We start from the raw sequence: 24,762 nt of genomic DNA, 5'->3' as shown, positions 1-24,762 counted from the left end.
TTCGAAGGAATTGTCCATAGAGCTCCGAGACAGGATTGTGTCGAGGCACAGATCTGGGGAAGGGTACCAAAACATTTCTGCAGCATTGATGGTCCCCAAGAACACAGTGGTCTTCATCATTCTTAAATGGAAGAAGTTTGGAACCACCAAGACACTTCCTAGAGCTGGCTGCCTGGCCAAACTGAGCAATCGGGGGAAGAAGGGCCTTGGTCAGAGAGGTGACCAAGAACCCGATTGTCACTCTGACAGAGCTCCTTTGTGGAGATGGGAGAATCTTCCAGAAGGACAACCATCTCTGCAGCTCTCCAACAATCAAGCCTTTTATGGTAGTGTGGCCAGATGAAAGCCACTACTCAGTAAAGGGCACATGGCAGCCCGCTTGGAGTTTGCCAAAAGGCACCTAAAAGACTCAGACCACAGCATCATGCTGTGGGGATGTTTTTCAGCGGCAGGGACTTGGAGACTAGTCAAGATCAAGGCAAAGATGAAAGGAGCAAAGTACAGAGATCCTTGGTGAAATGCCTGGAGCACTCAGGACCTCAGACTGGGGTGAAGGTTCACCTTCCAACAGGACAACGACCCTAAGCACATAGGCACTCCTGCGTTGTCTTGGCTATCAAGACAAGTCTCTGAATGTCCTTGAGTGGCCCAGCCAGAGCCCGGACTTGAACCCGATCAAACATCTCTGGAGAGACCTGAAAATAGCTGTGCAGGGACGCTCCCCATCCAACCTGACCGAGCTTGAGAGGATGGATCTGCAGAGAAGAATGGGAGAAACTCCCCAAATACAGGTGTGCCAAGCTTGTAGGATCATACCCAAGAAGACTCAAAGCTGTAATCGCTGCCAAAGGTGCTTCAACAAAGTACTGAGTAAAGGGTCTGAATACATCTAAATGTGATATTTAAGTTTTTACATAACCTTGGCAGACCCCCCAGGGCGCTTGGCTGGCTACTTTTTCTATTTGGCTGGCTACTCTGTGTGTGTGTGTGTGTGTGTGTGTGTTAAGAAGGTAGGCTGTGGGCCGGGACAGTGTAGTCTAATAGGATCATATCACAGAGACGAGTGAGGGAGGACACACACTATCACCCCTCGTACACTCTCTCTCTCTTCTCTTCTCTTCTCTTCTCTTCTCTTCTCTTCTCTTCTCTTCTCTTCTCCTCTCTCTCTCTCTCTCTCTCTCTCTCTCTCTCTCTCTCTCTCTCTCTCTCTCTCTCTCTCTCTCTCTCTCTCTCTCTCTCTCTCTCTCTCTCTCTCTCTATATATATATATTCTCACTGCACAGGGCTGGTTCTCTCATTCAGCAGACAACCTATAGAAAAAGTAATTGAGTTATATTTATTACAAATCGATTCATGTGGTGTGGGAAAAGGCATTAGCTTTTCTGCTGTAGTATATCAAACCCATAAAGTATTGAGGAAGTGTCACCATCAGGGAGGCACTGGTAGCGAGGTGGAATGCCTTCTGGCATTCATATCAGTCTGGCTGGAAGTACCCAAAGCTGTTTTAATAATAATTTGGGGGCGTGATTATATATGTCCTGTTATACACGTGTATGTGTGTTTTTGCCTATCCCAACTCCCACTGAGACACCTTCAGGGAGTGGGGTCACCATTGTACAGCACCCCTGGAACTAGGTTAAGTGCCTTGCTCAAGGGCAGAGTAACATATTTTTCACCTCGTCGGGTCCAGTAATCAAACCAGCGACCTTTCGGTTACTGGCCCCAGCGCTCTAACCTAGAGGCTACCATCCGCCCCATTTCACGTTAGCCCATTTCCCTTTCACTGGGCTGCTCTGGCATGGGATGGGGCTGTGCTAGTGTCTGGCTGGCCTTGAAGTTTGGAATTAAACCAACTTTTTAAAATCTAAAATATGTGTCAACAAAGAGATATAGGACATTTGGGCATGAACTGCTCAGCTATTTTGCTATGCACCATTTGTATTTATTTTATTTCTTGGCTATGTTGAAAGTTGGTTATGTGCTTATGACGTGCATGATACCAAAGACTCATTCTTGCTCTCTCTTCAGAATGGCGCTGGACATCTATGACTCTCAGTACCTGGTGATCCTGGCCCCCTCCTTGGTCATCGCTCTCATCTTCCTCTTCTTCTGGCTCTTCATGAAGGAGACCTCCTATGACGAGGTGCTGGCCAGGCAGAAACGAGACCTCAAGCTGCCACCCTCCAAACCAGAAACCCGCAAGAAGAACGATAAGAAAAAGAGCAAGAAGAAAGAGAGCAGTAGTAGAGGGGAAGGAGGAGAGTCTGAGGAAGAGCTGCGGGACTTTGACGTGGCTGAAGCTGTGAGCAGCTCCACTGCGGAGGAGGAGGAGGAGGAGCCTGTCCCTGTGGCTCCACCCACCCCTGTTTCTGCCCCTGTGGCAGCGCCAGCCGAGGCCCCTGCAGGGGTGAGGGAGAGGAAGAAGGAGAAGAAAGCCGCAAAGGCAGCTGCCACTGCAGCTGCTCCCCCTGCCGAGATACCTTCGGTGAATGGCTCCAAGCAAGCAGGCCACAAAGCAGAGCCCCCTGCCCCAGTGGCTAAACCCAGTCCCCCCATACCCCAGCCTGACCCACAGCCCCCAGCTCAGGCTCAGACCCCCCCCCAGTCCTCTGGCAAGAAGAAGAAGGAGAAGAAGCAGAAGACAGAGGCTGGTGAGTAGAAGGCCAGGGTGGCTTTCATAGGATAAGAGGATGTGGTTCACTATGCGCTTGCCTGTGTCTGCAGACAGGACTAGTGCCTTCCCCGAGGCCACTCGTTAGTGTCTGAGTGCACATCTATCCTCCCGAATCAGATTATTTAAAGCCCAGTATGAGTAGTGAGCAGGACCTTCTACACAAATGGATCACAAGGCCATCATAATGGCATCCTCTTTTCCTCCATCTCTAAAGCCTAATTGTCCTCGTGTTGGTTCCTGTCTAGTGGAAGAAGAGATTAAGGTGGATAAAGCTCCAGCTCCAGTCAAAAAGGAGGTTCCCGTGCCGGTGGAAACCAAAGCCCAGGATGGAGCGACCCCCACAGCCACCACCTCAACCAGTGGCAAGAAGAAGAACTCTGCCAAGAAGCAGAAGACTGAGCATGGTAAGGATGATGTAGACCTACTGATACTGCAGGTTAATCAAAGTCAGAGCAGGTTCAGACATTGTTCGAAAGCTGCTAGCAGAAAGCAAAACAAATCTTACTCTGCCTTTTTAAAATATATTTATATTTATGAAATCCTTGGGCCCACTCTCAATTTGTGTACCTTGTCTGGCCCCAAATATGACAATGTGTTACGGTCTCCCTCAGCCCAAGTGGATGATATCCAGCCTGACTCTGCAGGTCCTGCTAACCACCATGGGGATGCGCCCTCCAAGGGAAATGTCAAGAAACAGAAGAATGAGATGGATAAAGGTGAGAAACCTACACTCCAATATATAGCTACTATATCATGTTTAAACCTGACATATAAACAATTACATTTGATAAATCTATTTAAACTGCATCATTCTATTCCACTCCGCTGCCATGCAACACTTGTATAACACATCATAGTTCATCCTCTGCCTTTATGTGTGTGTATTTGTAGAGAACTCTGAGGTGAAGCTGAAGGAGCTACTTTTGGGCCTGGGAAGTCTGGCCCTGTCACAGGCAGAGGCTGTCAGTGTGGTCACTGTGCTTAAAGAGAAGAACCCGTCTGCCCTAGACGCTTGGCAGAAGTCTGCAGCTAGGGCTGACCCCTCATCCCTGGAGAGAGAGAGGCTCCTCACCACTCTGCAGGAGGAGGCCTCCATCGCCAAGGACAAGGTCCAGCAGCTCAGCAAGGTGCAGCCAAACATACTCATAAGATGACCTTAACCCGACCATACCGGTACCATAATATATATCCATTGACATTACTGGTTTACATCACTGGTTTATTACCTGTGGACTCTGGCTGTGGCTTGGTGGCATTTCATTCCAATACTGATCCGCTGCCATTTATGCCCTGTCCGCTGTTAGGAGCTGCAGCAGGAGAAGCAGAAGACTGTGAGGGCGGAGGCTGTTCTGAGGGACCAGCGTGGGGCGCTGGAGAAGGAGCTGAATGTCATGCAGGCTAAATCCCAGGGAGAGCTCCAGGGCATACAGATGAAGGTGACCACCATCCACCACTCTGATACCTTTACCTCAGGCCAAACCTCAACTACCATCACTTTTTACTGTAATGCTTTATACTCCAACATCAGTCCTGAGGCAGTATAGACAAGTGTTTCTGTCGGATGCTGTATGTTTGGTGGTACTGACTCCCAATGTTGTGTAGTTCCAGAAGCTGAGGGAGCAGCTGGAGGGTCAGATCGCCAGGCTGCAGCAGGAGAACGGCATCCTGAGAGATGCAGTCAGCTCTGCCACCAACCAGATGGAGAGCAAGTGAGTGCCACCTCCCAGCCATCTGTTTCTAGATTATAAAGATGTTAAGTTCTTTGATAGGTATTGTATTGCACTGTAAGAATACTAGTTGCCTTTGAGGCACGGCATGGATGAGTGTGTGGGTTGTAATAGTGGTTGTGGTGTGTATGGCAGGCAGTCGTCGGAGCTGAACCAGCTGCGCTCTGAGTACTCTGGTCTGATGAAAGAGCTGACGGAGAACAACAACAAGCTGCAGCAGGAGGAGCACCAGAGGAAGTCGCTGGAGGTCAACTACAAGCAGAATGTGTCTCAGCTGGAGGTATGGGGTTTGTCAGGGGAGGGGCTATGACTCACACAGGCATCTAATTTAGTTATTTATTCAGCCCATAGTTCACTAGGCTGCCCCACAGAGATTAAACACAAAGGAATCTCTCCTTCGTGGTCAGACCTGGACTGTTTCGGGTTTATCACTGTAACCATGGGAGGGCCTGTTTCCCCCCTCCTAAGGGGGGGTCTGGGTGGTGTGTAATAGAACAGGGAAGTGGAGGATTGTGTTAGCTCAGGAAGTGGGTCTGTTTGAGGCTTTGTGCTCAGTATGAACACTGCTTCCCTGCAACAGACACCCAGGTCGGCCTTTCCTGTGTTCATCACCATAACCACAGTACAGTGAGATGGATTCTGAGAGGTTGTGTCAGTGTATGTTCACTGTTAAAATGCCAAGTGTTGTCCCGTGATCACCAGGCTCAACTGCAGGAAGCTAAGCGCCGCTGGGACGAGCTCCAGAACTACCTCCACAATGTCAACGCAGAGAGGGAGAAACTTCATGCTGCTAAAGAAGGTGCTCACAGAGATTCTATAAACAGATCTCTGAAACGCAAACTAATGCACGACTCATTGCCAATATGTAACAAATGTTACATATGACGAAGGTGATATGACTGGGTCTGGTGTCTCTCCTCTCTCAGAACTACAGAGCCAGCTGCTGGCGGTGGAGAAGGAAATGAGCAACAAGAACAAGGAGATCCAGACGCTGCACAGCAGCCTGACCGACACCATAGTGTCCAAGGACCAGGTGGAGCAGAAGATGATGCAGCTGCTGGAGGTGTCCCAGCACAGCCTGGCTGACAACGCAGCGCAGGTCCAGGTAGGGGAACACAGCCCTTATTGTTGTAATGACAGTTGTGATGTGTATAACAATAACACATTCCCTAGTGTTTACATTCACCAGTGGTTGACAGTTAAACTTGGATGTTATTGTGCCAGGTATAAACAGGACTTCACACTCACACCATTCGGAAACGAGGGAGAGAAGTAGTTAAAGGGAAACTGTTTTAGTTGAGAGACTGAGATGGGCCAAATATTTGAAGTATTTTTGTATTTATATTTTTCATATTCTGGTATGCACTCAACGTAACATCCTTTTAATCCTGACAGGATCTCCTGAGGGAAAACAGTGGCCTTCAGACCCAGATTGAGACTCTGCAGAACCAGTTGAGCTCACAGGTATGTTTCCAACATGTTTCATCCTTTAGTTCATCAACAAGAGTTCATATGTACAGTACCAGTCAAAGTTTTGGACACACCTACTCATTCAAGGGTTTTTCTTTATTTTTACTATTTTCTACATTGTAGCATAATGGTGAAGACATCAAAACTATGAAATAACATATGGAATCATGTAGTAGCTAAAAAAGTGTTAAACAAATCAAAATATATTTGAGATTCTTCAAAGTAGCCACCCTTTGCCTTGATGACAGCTTTGCACACTCTTGGCATTCTCTCAACCAGCTTCATGGGGAATGCTTTTGAAACCGTCTTGAAGGAGTTCCCACATATGCTGAGCACTTGTTGGCTGCTTTTCCTTCACTCTGCAGTCCAACTCATCCCAAACCATCTCATTTGGGTTGAGGTAGGGTGATTGTGGAGGCCAGGTCATCTGATGCAGAACTCCATCACTCCTTCTTGGTCAAATAGCCCTTACACAGCCTGGAGGTGTGTTTTGGGTAATTGTCCTGTTGAAAAACAAATTATAGTCCCACTAAGCGAAAACCAGATGGGATGATGTATTGTTGCAGAATGTTGTGGTAGCCATGCTGGTTAAGTGTGCCTTGTATTCTACATAAATCCCCAACAGTATCACCAGCAAAGCACCATCACACCTCCTCCTCCATGCTTCTCAGTGGGAACCACACATGCAGAGATCACCCGTTCACCTACTCTGCGTCTCACAAAGACACGGTGGTTGTAACCAAAAATCTCACATTTGGACATTGCTCGTGTTTTGTAGCCCAAGCAAGTCTCTTTTTCTTATTGGTGTCCTTTTAGTAGTGGTTTCTTTGCAGAAATTTGACCATGGAGGCCTGATTCAATCAACATCAACTGTTCAGAGGAGACTGTCTGTTACTTGAACTCTCTGAAGCATTTGTTTGGGCTGCAATCTGTGGTGCAGTTAACTCTAATGAACCTATCCTCTGCAGCAGAGGTAACTGGGTCTTCCTTTCCTGTGACAGTCCTCATGAGAGCCAGTTTCATCATAGCGCTTGATGGTTTTTGCGACTGCACTTGAAGAATCGTTCAAAGTTTTTTAAATTTTCCAGATTGACTGAGCTTCATGTCTTAAAGTAATGATGGACTGTCGTTTCTCTTTGCTTATTTGAGCTGTTCTTGCCATAATATGGACTTGGTCTTTTACCAAATAGGGCTATCTTCTGTATACCACCCCTGCCTTGTCACAAAACAATTGATTGGCTCAAACGCATTAAGAAGTAAAGTAATTCCACTATTTAAGGCACACCTGTTAATTGAAATACATTACAGGTGACTACCTCATGAAGCCGGTTGAGAGAATGCCAAGAGTGTGCAAAGCTGTCATCAAGGCAAAGGGTGGCTACTTTGAAGAATCTCAAGTATCAAATATTTTTTGATTTATTTAACATTTGTTTGGTTACTACATAATTCCATATGTGTTATTTCATAGTTCTGATGTCTTCACTATTATTCTACAATGTAGAAAATAGTAAAAGATAAAGAAAAACCCTTGAATGAGTAGGTGTATCCAACCTTTTTGACTGGTACTGTATATGTGAGTGTGTTGTGACCACTCTCTTCCCTCCTCTTTCAGGCCACTACTGTATCCCACTTTGAGGAGCTACAGAAGCTGTAAGTGTTTCCCCAGCCCACTTGCACATCTGTGTAGCCTGATCCTTGAATGTCCGTCTGTTCCTTATAATGTCCTCTCTGACTCGTGTCCCTGTCATATGGGTTGTGTTGCTGACTCTTGCCCTGTGTGGTTGTGTCCAGGCTGGCTGAGAAGGAGCTGCAGAGGAAGAGTCTGGAGGACTCCCTGAATGGTGAGAGGAGCAGTGGCGCCAGCAGGGAAACTAACATGCAGGTACCTACAGTAATACTCTGTAATACTGTCTAAACCCCCATTATTACACCAGCTCTGTAAAATACGGTCTGTTAACCGGATGGAATGTGTTGAGCTGTAGGAATGCTGCTCACATGGCTCAGTGGATTGATTTGTGGGCTTACTATACATGGAAGTTATTTCTTTGTGAAGCATAGTAGCTAGTACAGTTATAAAACAGAACTATGATAAGCCCTCTGGGCTGCCTTTGTTCATTAAAACAAAGTCAATTGGCTGAAAATGGTCATTAGGATAAAGATATTATCAAACTACTGTAGACCTACATGCACACTGTCAAATGAATAGTGATATCTCCTTTGTGTGAGATGAATGTTGTTGAATCTGGGCTTCCTGCCCTCACCCTCCTCTCTCCTCCACAGGCCATGCACAATGAGAACATGTCACTGAAGGTAGAGCTCCAGAATCTGCAGGCTCAGATTTCTGAACAGGTCAGAAGTGAAACACGCCTGTTTTCTTAGATGGAACTCCTGCTGTGATCTACCAGTTCCTCAGTATGCATAACTCTCTGACACACCCTCTCTCCCCATCTAGACTGCTTCTCAGCTGGCCTTGGACCAGTTCCAGAGGAGGTATGTGAGAATGGAGAGCATTAAGACCACACCAGAAAACAATGCTGTACTTCACATTGACCACGTCTCACTGTCTTTGTGTTGTTGACCCCCCCCCCCCCCCCACACACAGTTTCCAAGAGCGGGAGGAGAACATCAAGACTGTGGAGGACCTGCTGAAGATGGGGCTGATTGAGGTGGCCAATAAGGAGGAGGAATTGAAGGTGAGCAGGGTTCAGGGGAATGAGCTTGATCACCCCACCAGATAAACACAGTTTTGATCGTGCATTTTGTAAACAAAAATGATGTTGAAATGTTTGAAATCAAATTGTTTTCTCTGTCAGACTGTAAGAGAAGAGAAGGAGGTTCTGAAACAAGAGATGGAGGCTTTAAAGCTTCAGACTACTGAACAGGTATGTTACGCACACTTTTTATCCCCCACACGGATCTACTGTCTCTTTTTATTTTGATGGTCTCAACTCCGTTCCCTCATGGATTCTCCCTCTTGTCTTTTCCTACTCTCAGACATTGTCCGATTCGATAGTGGACGCACTACAGCGCAAGTAAGTCAATGAAAATACCACCTTTTCCCTAGCAACTGCTATGAAACAGCTTGCCATATTCATGGACAATTTGTTCTGTGTTCGCTAAGTTTTTGTTCTTCTGTATTTCAAGGATCCAAGAGAAAGATGAGCAGATTAAGTCAATGGAGGAGAGCCTACAGGCAGCACAGGCGAGTGACTCCAGCAATGGGATGACCATTGAGGTGTGTGTTCATAGTCGCTCTCGCTCTCTTTCAAAATTCAAGTTAAGTGCTTTATTGGCATGTGTTTAGACTTCTCCCAATGTTACTGTTTTGGTTCTAGACTGTGCTGTGTCTCCCTGCTGGGTGTTTGGTGTGACCCTGTGTTTGTTGTCCCTGCAGTCTCTGGAGCAGCAGGTGGTGGGGCTGGAGCAGCTTAGACAGAAGGAGGCTGAGGACACCACCAGTGCCAGAAACCAGCTCCTAGAACTACAGACACAGTAAGCCTACTGTACTATCCTTAAGCCTACTGTACTACTCTTTCCTACTCGATTACTGCATTGTACCCTGAGAAATTAGGCTGACACACTCTATTGCAGGCTTGCTGCTAAGGACCAGGAGATCCAGACCCTACAGAGTGAGTTGGAGGCGAGGGCCAAGGAGGTGAGCGACAAGGTGCAGGAGCTACAGCAGCAACAGGTGAGAGAAGAGGTGGAAACAGTTCATTGGTCATCTGTATTGGCTGAATGGGAGAGGGTGAAAAATAATAAGTTAAATAACTTACTTTTTTTCTTGTTCTAGCTGACCCACACAGAGGCCCCAAGCCCGGAACTGCTGACAGCGTGAGTAACAGCAATACTTCACAGAATTCCCTTCAGTATACAATAGGTGTCCCTTGGCATGGGTCTATCCAGCAGCGTTATGCTTGGTAATGTATGTGTGGTGGTGTTCTGTCCTCCAGGTTGGCAGAGAAGGAGAAGCAGGTGTCTGATCTCCAGGGAGAGCTGGCTAAGCTGAGGGAGTCCCTGGAGCTTCACAGGAGCAAGAACAACGTAGGTGTCCCGTCCTGTGCTGCAGACAGTCCTGCTGCTTCCCCAGCCCACACCCACACTACCTACTTCTCCAGTCTAGCCCTGACATACATCTGCAGACCTCATCCTGTATATACTCTGCTAAACCAGGGGTTCTCAAACCCTTCCTCGGGGACCCCCCAGCCATTCTATGTGTTTTAACTATTCCGGAGCTAACACACCTGATTCAACTTGTCAACTAATTATCAAGACCTTGACTAGGTGAATCAGATGAGTTAGAAAAAGGCTACAACAAAGTTGTGAAACGTCTGGGGGGTCCCTGAGAGGTTTGAGAACCACTGCCCTAAACCACACCCCTCAGTGATGTCACTCTACCCATGCATATGCAGTCCTGTGCACCTCTGCTTCAAATGAATAATCTCACTCTACTCATTTTCCCAAGTGGATAAATTGCATTTTGTCACAGACTATGAATGAAATTAATTAAGCTACTTGAAATTATTCAAGTCAATGATTTCTCTACCATTACATTTTAGTCCTGTTAATTTGAAATTCCATACGTATGTTGGCTTAGGCTTTCTACAATCAAACAGCATAGTTAAGGGCTGTCAGTCTACTCTGCTCTGTTCTTGGCCATGTTTACAAGGAGTCCCTATTTCTGTGTCCACGGTATAACAACAGCCTTGTTTTACAGAGACTGAGAGCTACCTTGTTGACTAGCCCTGTATCACGTGATTTGGCTTTTCCTATCTAGGTACATTTGACTTTTTTGGCAGTGAGCTGCAGCTCTCATTCTTCAGATTCTTTCAGTGTCTATCCCAAAGACCTCTACTGAGTGACTAACTGTTTCACTGTTTGTTTTTGCCGATAAAATTTAGTGGCCGATCCTTTTAAAGACTCAATCGTTAGATGGGCAGCTCATGTTAAGCTGCACTTGACCCTTAGACTGGTTTACAGGTAAAGTGCAGTGAGGATTTTCTTTTAAACCTACACTCAGAAACAGGATAGGACAGGACAGGACAGCTGTACAGAAAAGGAGAGTAGAAAATAGTATTAGCTAATGGTTCTCTGTTCGTCCCTATATGAATTGTGTTTGTGGGTCACTGCATACTTTTCCCTGAGGCTGAACTGAAAGTCATATCTCTTTTGAAACTGACCAGGAGCTTCGGGTGAAAAACTGTAGCGCTATGGAGGCTCTGGCAGCCACCGAGTCCATGCTTCAGGGGAAACTTGGCAAAGCCCGCAAGGTTCGGACGCTGCTTCCAGTCTGCTTCACTCTAGATTGAAAACTTGATTCATCCCCAAACAGCTATTGCCATAATGGACCAGTGAGGTTACTCCATTATTCATACATCTGATTTCTCCCCTCTTTCTGCACTCTGGCCCTGAATAATTGTCTCCATTAGCTATTCCCCTCAGGAATTTCAGAAACACTAATGAACTTTATGTACTTTGCCACGGCTGTTCTTGAGTTCTGCTTGCTATTCTGCGCTAGAATCTGCTTTACTTCTATAGTTATATAACTACATAAATTCCAGTGCAAAGTAAAACTGGGAATTGAAAATGAGTGTGCAGTGACTGACTCCAGATTTCATGTAGCTGGATGGTCGTAATGAGTTTGAGATCCATGATCTTCGTGATGCTCCTCTCACTTCCTGCCATGTGCTTCTCTCATGTCCTTTCCCCAATTCTGCATGTGTTCCATTATGCTTTGATGTGTATACACTGACATCAATTCAGCCATCAGCCGCTAGTGAAATTCTATTCCAAGATTTTCTAAAGAAATTTGATCCTGCAGAATTGCCTTTGAGAAAATGATGTCCAGAATATGTGCAATCAGTCAACATCATTATTTTGTGTAAAAGCATTTTTGAAAACATGCTAAAATAACAGTGATACTATTGATCAACATACAGAAATCTTTCAGTTTGTGTACACCACCACCTTACTGCATTGACTTATATACTGAACAAAAATATAAACACAGCATGCCACAATTTTAAATCGGCAGTGGTGGAAAAAGTACCCAATTGTCATACTTGAGTAAAAGTACAGATACCTTAATAGAAAATAGCTCAAGTAAGTGTCACCCAGTAAATACTACTTGAGTAAAATATACTTAAGTATCAAAAGTATGAATCATTTCAAGTTCCTTAAATTAAGCAAACCAGTAGGCACAATTTTATTTATTTATTTTATTTACGGAAAGCCACAGGTACACTCCAACACTCAAACACATTTACAAACAAAGCATGTGTATTTAGTGACTCCGCCAGATCAGAGGCAGTGGGGATGACCAGGGACATTCTCTTGATAAGTGTGTGAATTGGACCAGGGAAAATGTATGGCGTAACAATTGCGTCCTTTTATTTAGGAATGTAGTAAAGTAAAAGTTGTCAAATATAAATAAAGTACAGATCCACAAAAAAAGACTTAATACTTTAAAGTATTTTTACTTAAGTACTTTACACCAATTGAAATAAATAAATGAGGCTCTAATCTATGGATTTCATATGAGAATGGGAATACAGATACAGTGGGGCAAAAAAGTATTTAGTCAGCCACCAATTGTGCAAGTTCTCCCACTTAAAAAGATGAGAGAGGCCTGTAATTGTCATCATAGGTACACTTCAACTATGACAGACAAAATGAGAGAAAAAAATCCAGAAAATCACATTGTAGGATTTTTAATGAATTTATTTGCAAATTATGGTGGAAAATAAGTATTTGGTCAATAACAAAAGTTTATTTCAATACTTTGTTATATACCCTTTGTTGGCAATGACAGAGGTCAAACGTTTTCTGTAAGTCTTCACAAGGTTTTCACACACTGTTGCTGGTATTTGGCCCATTCCTCCATGCAGATCTCCTCTAGAGCAGTGTGTTTTGGGGCTGTTGTGGGCAACACGGACTTTCAACTCCCTCCAAAGATTTTCTATGGGTTGAGATCTGGAGACTGGCTAGGCCACTCCAGGACCTTGAAATGCTTCTTACGAAGCCACTCCTTCTGCCCGGGTGTGTGTTTGGGATCATTGTCATGCTGAAAGACCCAGCCACGTTTCATCTTCAATGCCCTAGCTGATAGGAGGTTTTCACTCAATCTCACGATACATGGCCCATTCATTCTTCTTTACACGGATCAGTCGTCCTGGTCCCTTTTCAGAAAAAGCCCCAAAGCATGATGTTTTCCACCCCATCGCTTCACGTAGTATGGTGTTCTTTGGATGCAACTCAGCATTCTTTGTCCTCCAAACACGACGAGTTGAGTTTTTACCAAAAAGTTATATTGTTAATTTCATCTGACCATATGACATTCTCCCAATCTTCTTCTGGATCATCCAAAATGCTCTCTAGCAAACTTCAGACGGGCCTGGACATGTACTGGCTTAAGCAGGGGACGCGTCTGGCACTGCAGGATTTGAGTCCTGGCGGCGTAGTGTGTTACTGATGGTAGGCTTTGTTACTTTGGCCACAGCTCTCTGCAGGTCATTCACTAGGTCCCCCGTGTGGTTCTGGATTTTTGCGCACCGTTCTTGTGATCATTTTGACCCCACGGGGTGAGATCTTGCGTGGAGCCCCAGATCGAGGGAGATTATCAGTGGTCTTGTATGTCTTCCATTTCCTAATAATTGCTCCACAGTTGATTTCTTCAACCAAGCTGCTTACCTATTGCAGATTCAGTCTTCCCAGCCTAGTGCAGGTCTACATTTTGTTTCTGGTGTCCTTGACAGCTCTTTGGTCTTGGCCATAGTGGAGTTTGGAGTGTGACTGTTTGAGGTTGTGGACAGGTGTCTTTTATACTGATAACAAGTTCAAACAGGTGCCATTATACAGGTAACGAGTGGAGGACAGAGGAGCCTCTTAAAGAAGAAGTTACAGGTCTGTGAGAGCCAGAATCTTGCTTGTTTGTAGGTGACCAAATACTTATTTTCCCACCATAATTTGCAAATAAATTCATTAAAAATCCTACCAATGTGATTTTCTGGATTTTTTTTTCTCATTTTGTCTGTCATAGTTGAAGTGTACTATGATGAAAATTACAGGTCTCATCTTTTTAAGTGGGAGAACTTGCACAATTGGTGGCTGACTAAATACTTTTTTGCCCCACTTGTATGCATCTGTTGGTCACATGCTGTACCTTAAAAAAAAAGTAGGGGTGTAGATCAGAAACCAGTGAGTATCTGGTGTGTGCACCATTTCCCTCATGCAGTGCGACACATCTTCTCATAGAGTTGATCAGGCTGTTGATTGTGGAATGTTGTCCCATGAGCGAAGTTGCTGGATATTGGCGGGAACTGGAACACGCTGTCGTACAGGTCGATCCAGAGCATCCCAAACCTGCTCAATGGGTGACATGTCTGGTGAGTATGCAGGCCATGGAAGAACTGGGACATTTTCAGCTTCCAGGAATTGTGTACAGACCCTTGCGATATGTGGCTGTGCATTGTCATGCTGAAGAAACATGAGGTGATGACGGCGGATGAATGGCACGACAATGGACCTCAGGAACTCGTCACAGCATCTCTGTGCATTCAAATTCCCATTGATACAATGCAATTCTGTTCGTTGTTCGTAGCTTATGCCTGCCCATAACCCCACCGCCACCATGGGGCACTCTGTTCCCAACACTGACATCAGCAAACTGCTCGCCCACACAATGCCATACACGTGTTCTGCGGTTGTGAAGCCGGTTGGACGTACTGTCATTCTCTCAAATGACATTGGAGGCGGCCTACGGTAGAGAAATGAACATTCAATTCTCTGGCAACAGCTCTGGTGGACATTCCTGCAGTTAGCATGCCAATTGCACGCTCCCTCAAAACTTTTGGCATCTGTGACGTTGTATTGTGTGACAACTGCAGCAATTTGTTCAGATTTGCGAGAAATACGCTATTTTGCGTTTTATATTTTAGTTTAGAGTAGAAACCAGACAGTAATATTGACACAAGTTCCTCTGCTGTAGCTGCTGTTAATATTCACCCATTTGTTTCCTAGGGGGTTTTCTAGTCCTCTTCATCAGTGAGAATATGATCTGCCATTACCCTTTGCTTAGCCGTATGTATTTAGGGACCCACTAATAAACCATAGACTAACAGATTGCTCTTCTACTATAAACAGTTGTGGGGGTTCGGTATATTTTTGCCACAGTTCTAACCCCTAGTGACTCGCTCCTCATGTCCATAAAGCAGATCGGGTACATAGTGAACTGATTTTCCCAGCAGCTGCTCTCGGCCATCTTGGTACAGTAAAAATGGCCTTCATTTAAGCTGAGTGTAGGAGTTCCTGGACACCTGTTGTGTGCGCTCAGGAAAATGCATGCTCATACACAATCCAAAGCATATGTCACAGCGTAGATCCCTTTCCCCTTACAACACAAGGTGTTAATGAGAGTAGAGGTGAATGTGCCAGCGGTCCCTTACAGGACTCACTCCATCGGAGGGTAAGATGGGTTATACAGGACATCTCTCTCCTCCTGAGAGTTTCAAGCCCTGTGCAGCTAGTGTGATTTATGGTACCAACATAGTGGGTTTTGTTTGGTGGTTCTTCATAACGGAAGCACGTGTGGTGCTCTATGGGAAGAATGTTAGCTCCTCCGGGGCATTACTGCAACTGAATGAACAAGAGTGAGTAACATGTTCCTCCTTGAAAGGAGACCAATGTGAACTTTGTGAACCTGTGGAGAGCAGAGCGGGGCCTAAACTTAATGAACTCGTCTCGTGGTGGTGTGTGGCTGCTGAACACTGGGCTGGATGAATACTTGCTTGAAGCACACTAAATAATTGAGCCGTTAAATATTAGCTGTTTGTTACACTGGAGTGTCATGGAGAGGGAGTTGCGTTTGTCACAGGCCATGCTCCTGTATGCACTCTGAGATGGGAGGGGTGAAACCAAGCGAGCAGAGAGGTAGCAATTTGAGGTGTTGGATGTTTGCCTGTACAGCTGTGTGTGTGTGTGTGTGTGTGTGTGTGTGTGTGTGTGTGTGTGTGAGCCCTGAGTGTAGTCCATGTTGAACGTCCCCTTTTCTCTTCCTCCTTCTCCCTCTCCTCTACCTCTTCAGGAGCACCAGACAGCCCTGGAGACAGCTCAGGTAGAGTGTCGAGATGTTTTGCACAGACTGCTACCCAACGTGCCTCTGCCCGCTGAACATGTAAGGTCTCACATAATACAGTATATAATATGCCATTTAGCAAACACTTTTACCCAAAGCGACTCAGTCATGCATGCATACGTTTTACGTATGGGTGTCCCGGGAATTGAACTCACTATACTGACGTTGCAAGAGCCATGCTCTACCAACTGAGATACAGAGAACCACATGATGTGATATTAATTCTAAGTTAATCTGTTCCACATGGTCTATTGTTGTGTATCTCTCAGAACCACCAGGAGTGGCTGCAGAGGTTTGAGACTGCAGTGAAAGAGGCCCCGGCAGCAGAGGTGACCCTAGCAGCAGAGCCCAGACCTTCAGCTCCAGGGGGCTCAGAGGACACCAAGGTTTCCTTTTACAAACACTTGTATGTTTTAAAATGTCTGAGAACTGAGGTGGAAAGAAGTGAAACCAGGGCTGTTCCTTTCACCAGATATTGGCTGATAAGCTGAAGGAATCTGAAGAGGCCCAGAAGGTTCTACAGAAAGATTGTGAGACATACAAGAAAGTGTTGGCTGAGACGGTGAGGCGACGCTCTCTATCAGTGTACTGTAGATGACGTTAAAAAGGTGTCATGAGGAGGCTGTGAAACTAACCTGTAATACCCTCTACTGTCCACAGGAGGGCATCCTGCAGCGCCTCCAGAGCAGTGTGGAGCAGGAGGAGTCTCGCTGGAAGGTGAAGCTGAATCTTTCACAGACAGAGCTGAAAGAGGTGAACACTGAAGAACATTCAATTAACCTCAAATTGTGTTTATATTGCACTTTTAACAATATCATTGGTATGTGTGGTGCAGTGGAGGCTGGTGGGAGGAGCTATAGGAGGACGGGCTCATTGTAAGGCTGGAATGGAATAAATGGGAAAGCATCAAACACATGGAAACCACGTTTGACTCCGTTCCTTCATTCTCGCCATTACAATGACCTCCTATAGGTCCTTCCACCAGCATCCACTGGTGTGGTGCTTATAGTCACTCTCCTGCCCTTTCTTTCCTAGATGAGTGTGAAAGTGGCAGCACTGGAGCAGGAGGTGGACAGAATGAGCGACCTCGGGGAGCTGGACAACGTCAGTCCTTCAGTTTAACACTTTACATACCGCTCAGCAATTGTATTATTTAGTCACTTTTTACATCAGTTGACACATTCAATTGAATTGATTTTCATACATAGCTTAAAATGCAATATTTTGTTCGTCCATAGTTGAGAAGAGACAAGCAGTACCTTGAGTCTGAGCTGGAGAGAGCAGAGCACGAGAGCGCCACCTATGTGACGGAGGTTAGCGAGGTGAGCTGACTCAACTTCCTGTCATCTACCTGTCATACTCGGTCATGTCATAGTGGTTATCCATCTATGTAGTCATAGGGGCGGCAGGTAGCCTAGCGGTTAAGAGCGTTGGACCAGTAACCAAAAGGTTGTTGGTTCGAATCCCCAAGATGACTAGGTGAAAAGTCCGTCTGTGCCCTTAACTTCTTATGGCTGCAAGGGCAGTATTGAGTAGCTTGGATGAAAGGTGCACAGAGGTGCCCAGAGTAAACGGCCTGCTCCTCAGTCATCATTCCATCTATCTATGTACAACCTCTGGATACAGTAGTGATATAAGCTTAAATGCAACAGGCTAAACTGTTTTTACATGCATGAGTAAGGTGGGTTTTCTTTGCTTTTTAGGAGGCAGTTATATTCTTAGTGTAACGATAGACTGGGCTATTAGTATCATTGGTTATAGATGGACCTTCCTTACTCGTGAGAGGACAGACTTAAAACACTACTGTTTCCATCCTGCACACTATCCCCCTCAAACTCAACTCTGGACCTTGAAGCCAGTTCCATTGTTTTTTTCCCCCTTGTTCTCCTATTGTCAGGGACTGATTTAGCTTGGTGCAATTATCAGGTAGAACAGAAAACCAGCAGGCTCCGGACCTCATAGAGTAAGAGTTGGATACCCCTGCACTATCCCATCACTACCACTAAAAGGCTTACGGTGGCTTTCTGCTACTCCTGTACAGGCCAATGAGCTTCTCCATGTCGGCCATCTTTGGGGATACATTCTATGCCTTCAACTGCACGCACACTTTCATCATATTACCATTCATTTGCCTCCACACACAGTTGAAACATTTTCAACGTCTGTCTCTGTCTCTTGTCACCCTTCTGTCTGTGAATGCCTTGAAGGATACCTGAACATTTTATGGTTTTTCATTTGACAATGCATTAAAAAAATAAAGAAATCTTTGTCAGTGTCTAGCTAATTATTATTAGTTTAGTAGATATAGCTACATGTCTACCTCAACTGCTCTAAAAGCCAAGTGAAAACAGTTTTGGTGTATGCAAAACAGATGTTTGCATTTTATTGGTAGAAATATACAAATATATCACCTCGTGTATATGCAAATTCTCCCCTCCAAACAGTTTTGAGATCAGATTTCACCAGGAGTGGAAAGGTCATTGTCATGTGTTAAGTGTCTCGTCTCTCTGTTGGTGTTTGGTTGCAGCTGAAGACCCAGCTGACTGAGACTCTGTCTAAACTGGAGACCGAGGAGCGTGAGAGGCAGAAGGTGGCTGGGGATCTCTATAAGGTAAGACAGCCTCTCAGGATTGGACTACCATAAGTTTGTTTGGATGTACATTGTTGTTAGAGAAATAGTTTGTTACCAGTCCCTAGTCTAGAATGAAACACTCTAGGAGCTAAATACACTCTGAACATTTGAATACGTGGACGTGTTGAACACACTTATATTACCTGAAATGTAAGCTTAAATGTTTCTTGTAATTTCCCCCATCCTGCTCTACCACAGGCCCAGCAGTCTCTGGACCTGATCCAGGAGGAGATCTGCAAGGAGACTGGCCAGGGTGACCTGATAGAGAACAGGAACCTCTCATCACACGTAAGACTTACTGGAGGGGAAGGGGAATGTTGTCTGTCTGTGGCTGGGTGGATATTTTTATTTTCAATATTTGTTTTGAAGTCAGTCACACATATGATCTAGGTAGTGTACATTCATGGTAAAAACACAGGTAGCTATGAGTAGTTGTAGTATTGTAGTTGTATGTTAAATGTAACCAGTCTTTACCTAGGGGTAGTTTTATTGACCAGTAGGTGTAGTTATATTGAAAGTGACCAGAGGGGGGTAACTAAACCGTCACTATGTCCCTCAGGAGGAGATTGACAGGAAGGAGAAAAAGACGGCAGGCCTAAACCAAACTGTGAGGGAACTGCAGCAGCTGCTACTGGCTGTCAACCGGCAACTCACCAAGGGACAAGAGGCGGTAGGACATTGGATGACACGGCAATCAAAAGAAGTCTTTGAAATATAGGAGTCAATTTACAATAAATGGGGGTTATAACTGGCATGTAAGTCTTCGTTGTAACTCTAAATAGATATTGAACTGTGCTTTCTTGCAGGAATCAGACTCGCCTGAAGTATAGGGAGGGGAGGATGGACCCTCTCTACAGAGACAACCTCTCCACCTCTACCTCTCCTATCATGCCCTCTCATCCTCTCCTGCTACACTCCTCGCTTTCCCTTTCACCTGTACTGTAGGCAGCCTCTTGCTGACCCCATGCCCAGCGCTGACCTATAACCTCTGACCCCCACCTGCTCCTCCTCAGCAGGGTCAGGGAGAGACCTGGCTGGGCCCCAGAGCAGAGGGGCTCCCTCAAACTACAAACACACCGAACACCAAACCAGACCTTACTATTGCAAAGTCCCACCACATTCCTCATGATCCCAACAGCACAGCCAGAACTAAAGGCATCCTACACATTCAGACTGTGTGGCATCCCCCCTGTTTAGTACCCCCTTTTTTTCAATGGAACGCTTTGAATACATCGTATTTCTCTGTTAGTTTTCTTTGTCAAGAAGGCGATGAAGTGGATTCCTAAATGAACTTTGGGTTCTTTGTCCTTTTAAGTTAAAAAGGAAAAATGTATTGTTTAAAAAAGTAACTGTTAGGACCTGCTGACTGTACACTACAATTGTTGATCTCTTTGACTCCTGTCCTGACAACTCAAACACGTACTGTACATGTGTTGATTCATGAATACATAGCTACTGTACATGCATACTTTGGCTGAGTATTGGGAGGGCAAGGGGATAGGGGAGGGTCCCAGCATGTCAGATGGGACACTAAGTAACTGTAACCATGGAGATCCGTAGAGGAAGTCTAAGTGCAGAGCCAGTAGGAGGGAGGCTGTGGCCCTGCCTCGCTGTGGGAGCAGAACGACAGGTCTACCGAGCTGAGGTTTTTAATCCTTCTGTAACTATTAGAGGAATCCCATATTATCTGTAATCAACGCTCGCTATATTGTTGGTAATTTCATTAACACTGAATATTTCGGGGGGGGTTTTGTAACAGGTGATCGTTAGTAAAAGGGATGCTTAAAAAATCTGCTTAGTGTCCTGTCTTCAGTTCTGCTCGTCTTGACTGCACTTTCTTTGGTGCCCCACAGTGGTATGGCAATCTCCCAGACCTTATCTCTGCTTTTAAGAGCAAAGATGGGGCCTAGTTCGTTGCAATTTTGTCCATCCTACACTTACAAAATCAACCCCTCAACACATCTAGAAACCACCTTGAAATGTAGTGCCTACCTGAAGGTTGAGGGAAGCTTTTGTCGTTGCTTTCATCTATCGGATACTTTCAGACCTATGAAGAGCCATCAGGCAGTCTAGGGGATAACTTTTGGGCGAGATTAACATGTATCTCTACAATGAGGCATTCAATTTAATTTAGACCCTAACTAAACAAAGGGAAGGCCATTAACTGCTCAGTTTTTACACTGATGACCAACGTTCTAAGGAGTGCATGACTAATAAATAGAATAATGTAAGGTTGTCCTCCCCTTTCAAGACAAACATGTTGCTGTCATGTGGTGGGTTTAATTTTAGGACACAGGAGGGTATTCGTGTGATTATGGTGTGCTAGCATGACGCCGCCATTATGAAACTTTGTGACCCGGGTTGCCATCAGGATGGCAACGAAACGTTACTCAACAGGTTAATTCCGCATTCTTGCAAAACATTGTGCAACACGTTGATTCATCATGCTATAGTTTAGTGGAAGTATGGCTGTGTGGGCTGAAATGGTATAAATAGGTGGGGTTTAGCTAGAATAATGACTTTGTGGCAACTAGTGACGACATAATGGATAGCCAAGAAGGACAACTGCCCCCTACTGTTATCTGGAAACTTTACAACTGGAAATTCTATCAGGTTTGTCACTGGCAGCTGTACAAACAGTGGATCAGTGAATTACATATCCTGCTTTTACCTCCCATTCTCAGTGGAGTTCAACATGTTAGGGAGGACATCGCATATCTGGCGCATACTTCTGACCACATTCAGATGATTCAGAGGGGTTGAGTTAAATGCTGAAGACACATTTCGGTTGAATGACTAGGTATCCCTTTCCCATATACTGTAGTTCATTTAAGAATTAGCCTTGAGTTTTTGTTTCCGACTTTACCTTAGCTAAGATGGAGAGGAAACACCAGTTCTAAAATGGCATGATCATAGAAGAATTGACATTGTGTGTGTGTGAGTCAATGTAGTACACTCATTGCGCTGCGCTTGTCACCTGTAAACCTGCATGTGGTCCTTCAGGACTGAAAAATAACAACAGGACTTTTGTTCAGCACAGGGGTCAGGGGAGAAAGTAGCACAGGATCAGCACATTCCAAAAATTCTCCCACTGTCATGCTGCAGTCAGCTGATTATGGGCCTTAGCCATCATGGAGACCTAGCTAGCGACAAAACAGGCGCCACACCATAACCTCAGCATACCCTGATATGATACAGGACCGTACATCAGTGCCTCTGTCAAACACCTTAATAAACATAGTTGCTTCACTTTCCTATGATGCAGGAATCCAGTATCTAGATTTCTCACACACATGCATTGTCCTGTGAAGTATACCTCACTCTGTTTAAATAATGACTAGTGTGTTGGAGGTCTTATGCCCTTATGCCCACTGTGCAGCCGTATTCATCGACCTGGCCAAGGCTTTCGACTCTGTCAAACACCACATTCTTATCGGCAGACTCAACAGCCTTGGTTTCTCAAATGATTGCCTCGCCTGGTTCACCAACTACTTCGCAGATAGAGTTCAGTGTGTCAAATCAGAGGGCCTGTTGTCCGGACCTCTGGCAGTCTCTATAGGGGTGCCACAGGGTTCAATTCTCGGGCCGACTCTCTCCTCTGTATACATCAATGATGTCGCTCTTACTGATGGTGATTCTCTGATCCACCTCTACACAGACGACACCATTCTGTATACCTCTGGCCCTTCGTTGGACACTGTGTTAACTAACCTCCAGACGAGCTTCAATGCCATACAACTCTCCTTTCGTGGCCTCCAACTGCTCTTTAATGCAAGTAAAACTAAATGCATGTTCTTCAACCGATCACTGCCCGCCCGTCCAGCTTCACTACTCTGGACGGTTCTGACTTAGAATATGTGGACAACTACAAATACATAGGTGTCTGGTTAGACTGTAAACTCTCCTTCCAGATTCACATTAAGCATCTCTAATCCAAAATTAAATCTAGAATCGGCTTCCTATTTCGCAACAAAGCATCCTTCACTCATGCTTCCAAACATACCCTCGTAAAACTGACCATCCTACCGATCCTCGACTTCGGTGATGTCATTTACAAAATAGCCTCCAACACTCTACTCAACAAATTGGATGCAGTCTATCGCAGTGCCATCCGTTTTGTCACCAAAGCCCCATATACTACCCACCACTGCGACCTGACGCTCTCGTTGGCTGGCCCTCGCTTCATACTCGTCGCCAAATCCACTGGCTCCAGGTCATCTACAAGTCTCTGCTAGGTAAAGCCCCGCCTTATCTCAGCTCACTGGTCACCATAGCAGCACCCACCCGTAGCACGCGCTCCAGCAGGTATATCTCACTGGTCACCACCAAAGCCAATTATTCCTTTGGCCGCCTTTCCTTCCAGTTCTCTGCTGCCAATGACTGGAACGAACTGCAAAAATCACTGAAGCTGGAAACCCATATCTTCCTCACTAGCTTTAAGCACCAGCTGTCAGAGCAGCTCACATATCACTGCACCTGTACATAGCCCATCTGTAAATAGCCCATCCAACTACCTCATCCCCATACTGTATTTATTTATCTTGCTCCTTTGCACCCCAGTATCTCTACTTCCACATGTATTTATATATAATATATATATTCTGCACATCTACCATTCCAGTGTTTAATTGCTATATTGTAATTACTTTGCCACCATGGCCTATTTATTGCCTCCCTTATCCTACCTCATTTGCCCATACTGTATATAGACTTTTTCTACTGTATTATTGACTGTATATTTGTTTATTCCATGTGTAACTCTGTGTTGTATGTGTCGAACTGCTTTGCTTTATCTTGGCCAGGTCGCAGTTGCAAATGAGAACTTGTTCTCAACTAGCCTACCTGGTTAAATAAAGGTGAAATACATTTTTTTAAATGTAGTTTAAATGAGTTCCATGTGAAGTTTAAGGAACTGTCACTGAAATAGTACTCTACAATCACATCCCATTCCCACAAGCTCTTAACACACGTACACTCTCTCTCACAGTCTAAGACATCCAGGGAACTTGACCACTCCTGATGTAGAGGAGGCTGCAGGGGGAGGGCATGGAGGAACTAGGAAGGAAAATAGGAGCATTGTCTTCAATACGTCATCGTGGCTCATACAGTTAGTCACTATTGTGCAATTTGTTGCATTGAGTCTCTGTTTCATGCCTATTACCAAGAAACATCTGACTTTGTACTCACGCACACACACTCAAGTTAGACCCACCTCCACAGAGCAGCTCTCTCTGCATCTGCTCCCCATCAGTGTGGTATGTGCTAGAGAGCTTTTGATCTCCCTGCTTTGTGTGTGCGCATGTGTATGTTTGGTGGTGGGGGGGGTATTGAAAGGGAGTCTCATGGTGCTCTTTTAAACAGACAATACCCTCTCTATGAAATGGGGAGACAAAGACTGTCTCACACAAAAGGGCTGTAAATAGTTATTATACTCCAGGCTGTTAAGACTAGCCTGAGAGGAAGAAAGTTGGGGTATATAGCACAAGCAGCTTGATCCTAATATACAGACATAGAGGTTTATCTGTAGTAACAGTAGTATTAATGGACTGATATGGAGAACCATGAATGTAACCAACAAATGCCATGGTTTAAAGTGGGTTGCTGTATTACTTACAGATGGATAGACAGGATTAGTACATCAAAAATAACAAAGTTGTCAGAACTCTTTTTGGTGATGCATTACACCACCGTGGTTTCCCATCCTTAACTTTTTGTTTTTGTTTTAACTGTTATTGCACTTTTAAACTGAACATCACCTCAAACAGGTTGTAATAGCAGAGTGGAGCACACCACTGACGGGGGGCTCAATGCACTATTTACAATGGAGAGTTAGGAGGAATGGGGCACTTAGCCAAGCAGAGCCTTGTGAAAACAACAGAGACAGCCAAGTATTGATGAGGGTGGTAGACAGACGTGTAGAAGTGGCACATTCATCAGAAAGGTGTGACAACGACTGGACATATAGGATAGGGGAACCGGAGGGATTTCCTAGTTGAAAATGTGAGATTAATTTAACATTGGTTTGGCTGCTCCCACTTTTAGCTCAGTAAGACTCACAGTGAATGCCATTTCACCATTGGGTAACAGCGAATCACATTGAAGTGAGGCTAGATGCTTGCTGGAAGGT

The 24,762-nt window shown here is 45.1% G+C and overlaps 1 protein-coding gene across 3 annotated transcripts in view; it reads left to right on the top strand.

The window, feature by feature from the left end:
* The window catches only part of LOC111963312 (kinectin), a 46,034-nt gene extending 25,933 nt beyond the window's left edge, over window positions 1-20,101 (top strand). For 2 of the 3 annotated variants that reach the window (XM_023986652.2, XM_023986653.2), the window contains exons 2-34: window positions 2,029-2,651; window positions 2,920-3,078; window positions 3,286-3,390; window positions 3,566-3,801; window positions 3,979-4,110; window positions 4,277-4,383; window positions 4,537-4,681; window positions 5,104-5,200; window positions 5,328-5,506; window positions 5,797-5,865; window positions 7,484-7,521; window positions 7,663-7,753; window positions 8,152-8,220; window positions 8,324-8,361; window positions 8,474-8,564; window positions 8,685-8,753; window positions 8,866-8,903; window positions 9,016-9,106; window positions 9,266-9,363; window positions 9,463-9,562; window positions 9,665-9,705; window positions 9,825-9,915; window positions 11,055-11,141; window positions 15,953-16,042; window positions 16,273-16,389; window positions 16,476-16,565; window positions 16,664-16,756; window positions 17,039-17,107; window positions 17,242-17,325; window positions 18,531-18,614; window positions 18,834-18,923; window positions 19,195-19,305; window positions 19,442-20,101. In XM_023986652.2, coding sequence (XP_023842420.1) covers window positions 2,030-2,651; window positions 2,920-3,078; window positions 3,286-3,390; window positions 3,566-3,801; window positions 3,979-4,110; window positions 4,277-4,383; window positions 4,537-4,681; window positions 5,104-5,200; window positions 5,328-5,506; window positions 5,797-5,865; window positions 7,484-7,521; window positions 7,663-7,753; window positions 8,152-8,220; window positions 8,324-8,361; window positions 8,474-8,564; window positions 8,685-8,753; window positions 8,866-8,903; window positions 9,016-9,106; window positions 9,266-9,363; window positions 9,463-9,562; window positions 9,665-9,705; window positions 9,825-9,915; window positions 11,055-11,141; window positions 15,953-16,042; window positions 16,273-16,389; window positions 16,476-16,565; window positions 16,664-16,756; window positions 17,039-17,107; window positions 17,242-17,325; window positions 18,531-18,614; window positions 18,834-18,923; window positions 19,195-19,305; window positions 19,442-19,465 — 3,645 coding nt within the window. In that variant the 5' untranslated portion in view covers window position 2,029 and the 3' untranslated portion in view covers window positions 19,466-20,101. The remainder of the gene's footprint in view (window positions 1-2,028; window positions 2,652-2,919; window positions 3,079-3,285; window positions 3,391-3,565; window positions 3,802-3,978; window positions 4,111-4,276; window positions 4,384-4,536; window positions 4,682-5,103; window positions 5,201-5,327; window positions 5,507-5,796; window positions 5,866-7,483; window positions 7,522-7,662; window positions 7,754-8,151; window positions 8,221-8,323; window positions 8,362-8,473; window positions 8,565-8,684; window positions 8,754-8,865; window positions 8,904-9,015; window positions 9,107-9,265; window positions 9,364-9,462; window positions 9,563-9,664; window positions 9,706-9,824; window positions 9,916-11,054; window positions 11,142-15,952; window positions 16,043-16,272; window positions 16,390-16,475; window positions 16,566-16,663; window positions 16,757-17,038; window positions 17,108-17,241; window positions 17,326-18,530; window positions 18,615-18,833; window positions 18,924-19,194; window positions 19,306-19,441) is intronic. The other variant, XM_023986654.2, reaches the window with a different exon arrangement.
* The last annotated feature ends 4,661 nt before the right edge of the window (window positions 20,102-24,762 follow it).

The sequence above is a fragment of the Salvelinus sp. IW2-2015 genome, linkage group LG4q.2 (genome assembly GCF_002910315.2).
Source record: "Salvelinus sp. IW2-2015 linkage group LG4q.2, ASM291031v2, whole genome shotgun sequence".
Lineage (NCBI taxonomy): Eukaryota > Metazoa > Chordata > Actinopteri > Salmoniformes > Salmonidae > Salvelinus > Salvelinus sp. IW2-2015.
The sequence above is the reverse complement of the archived record's forward strand: the minus strand, read 5'-3'. Positions and strand labels throughout refer to the sequence as shown.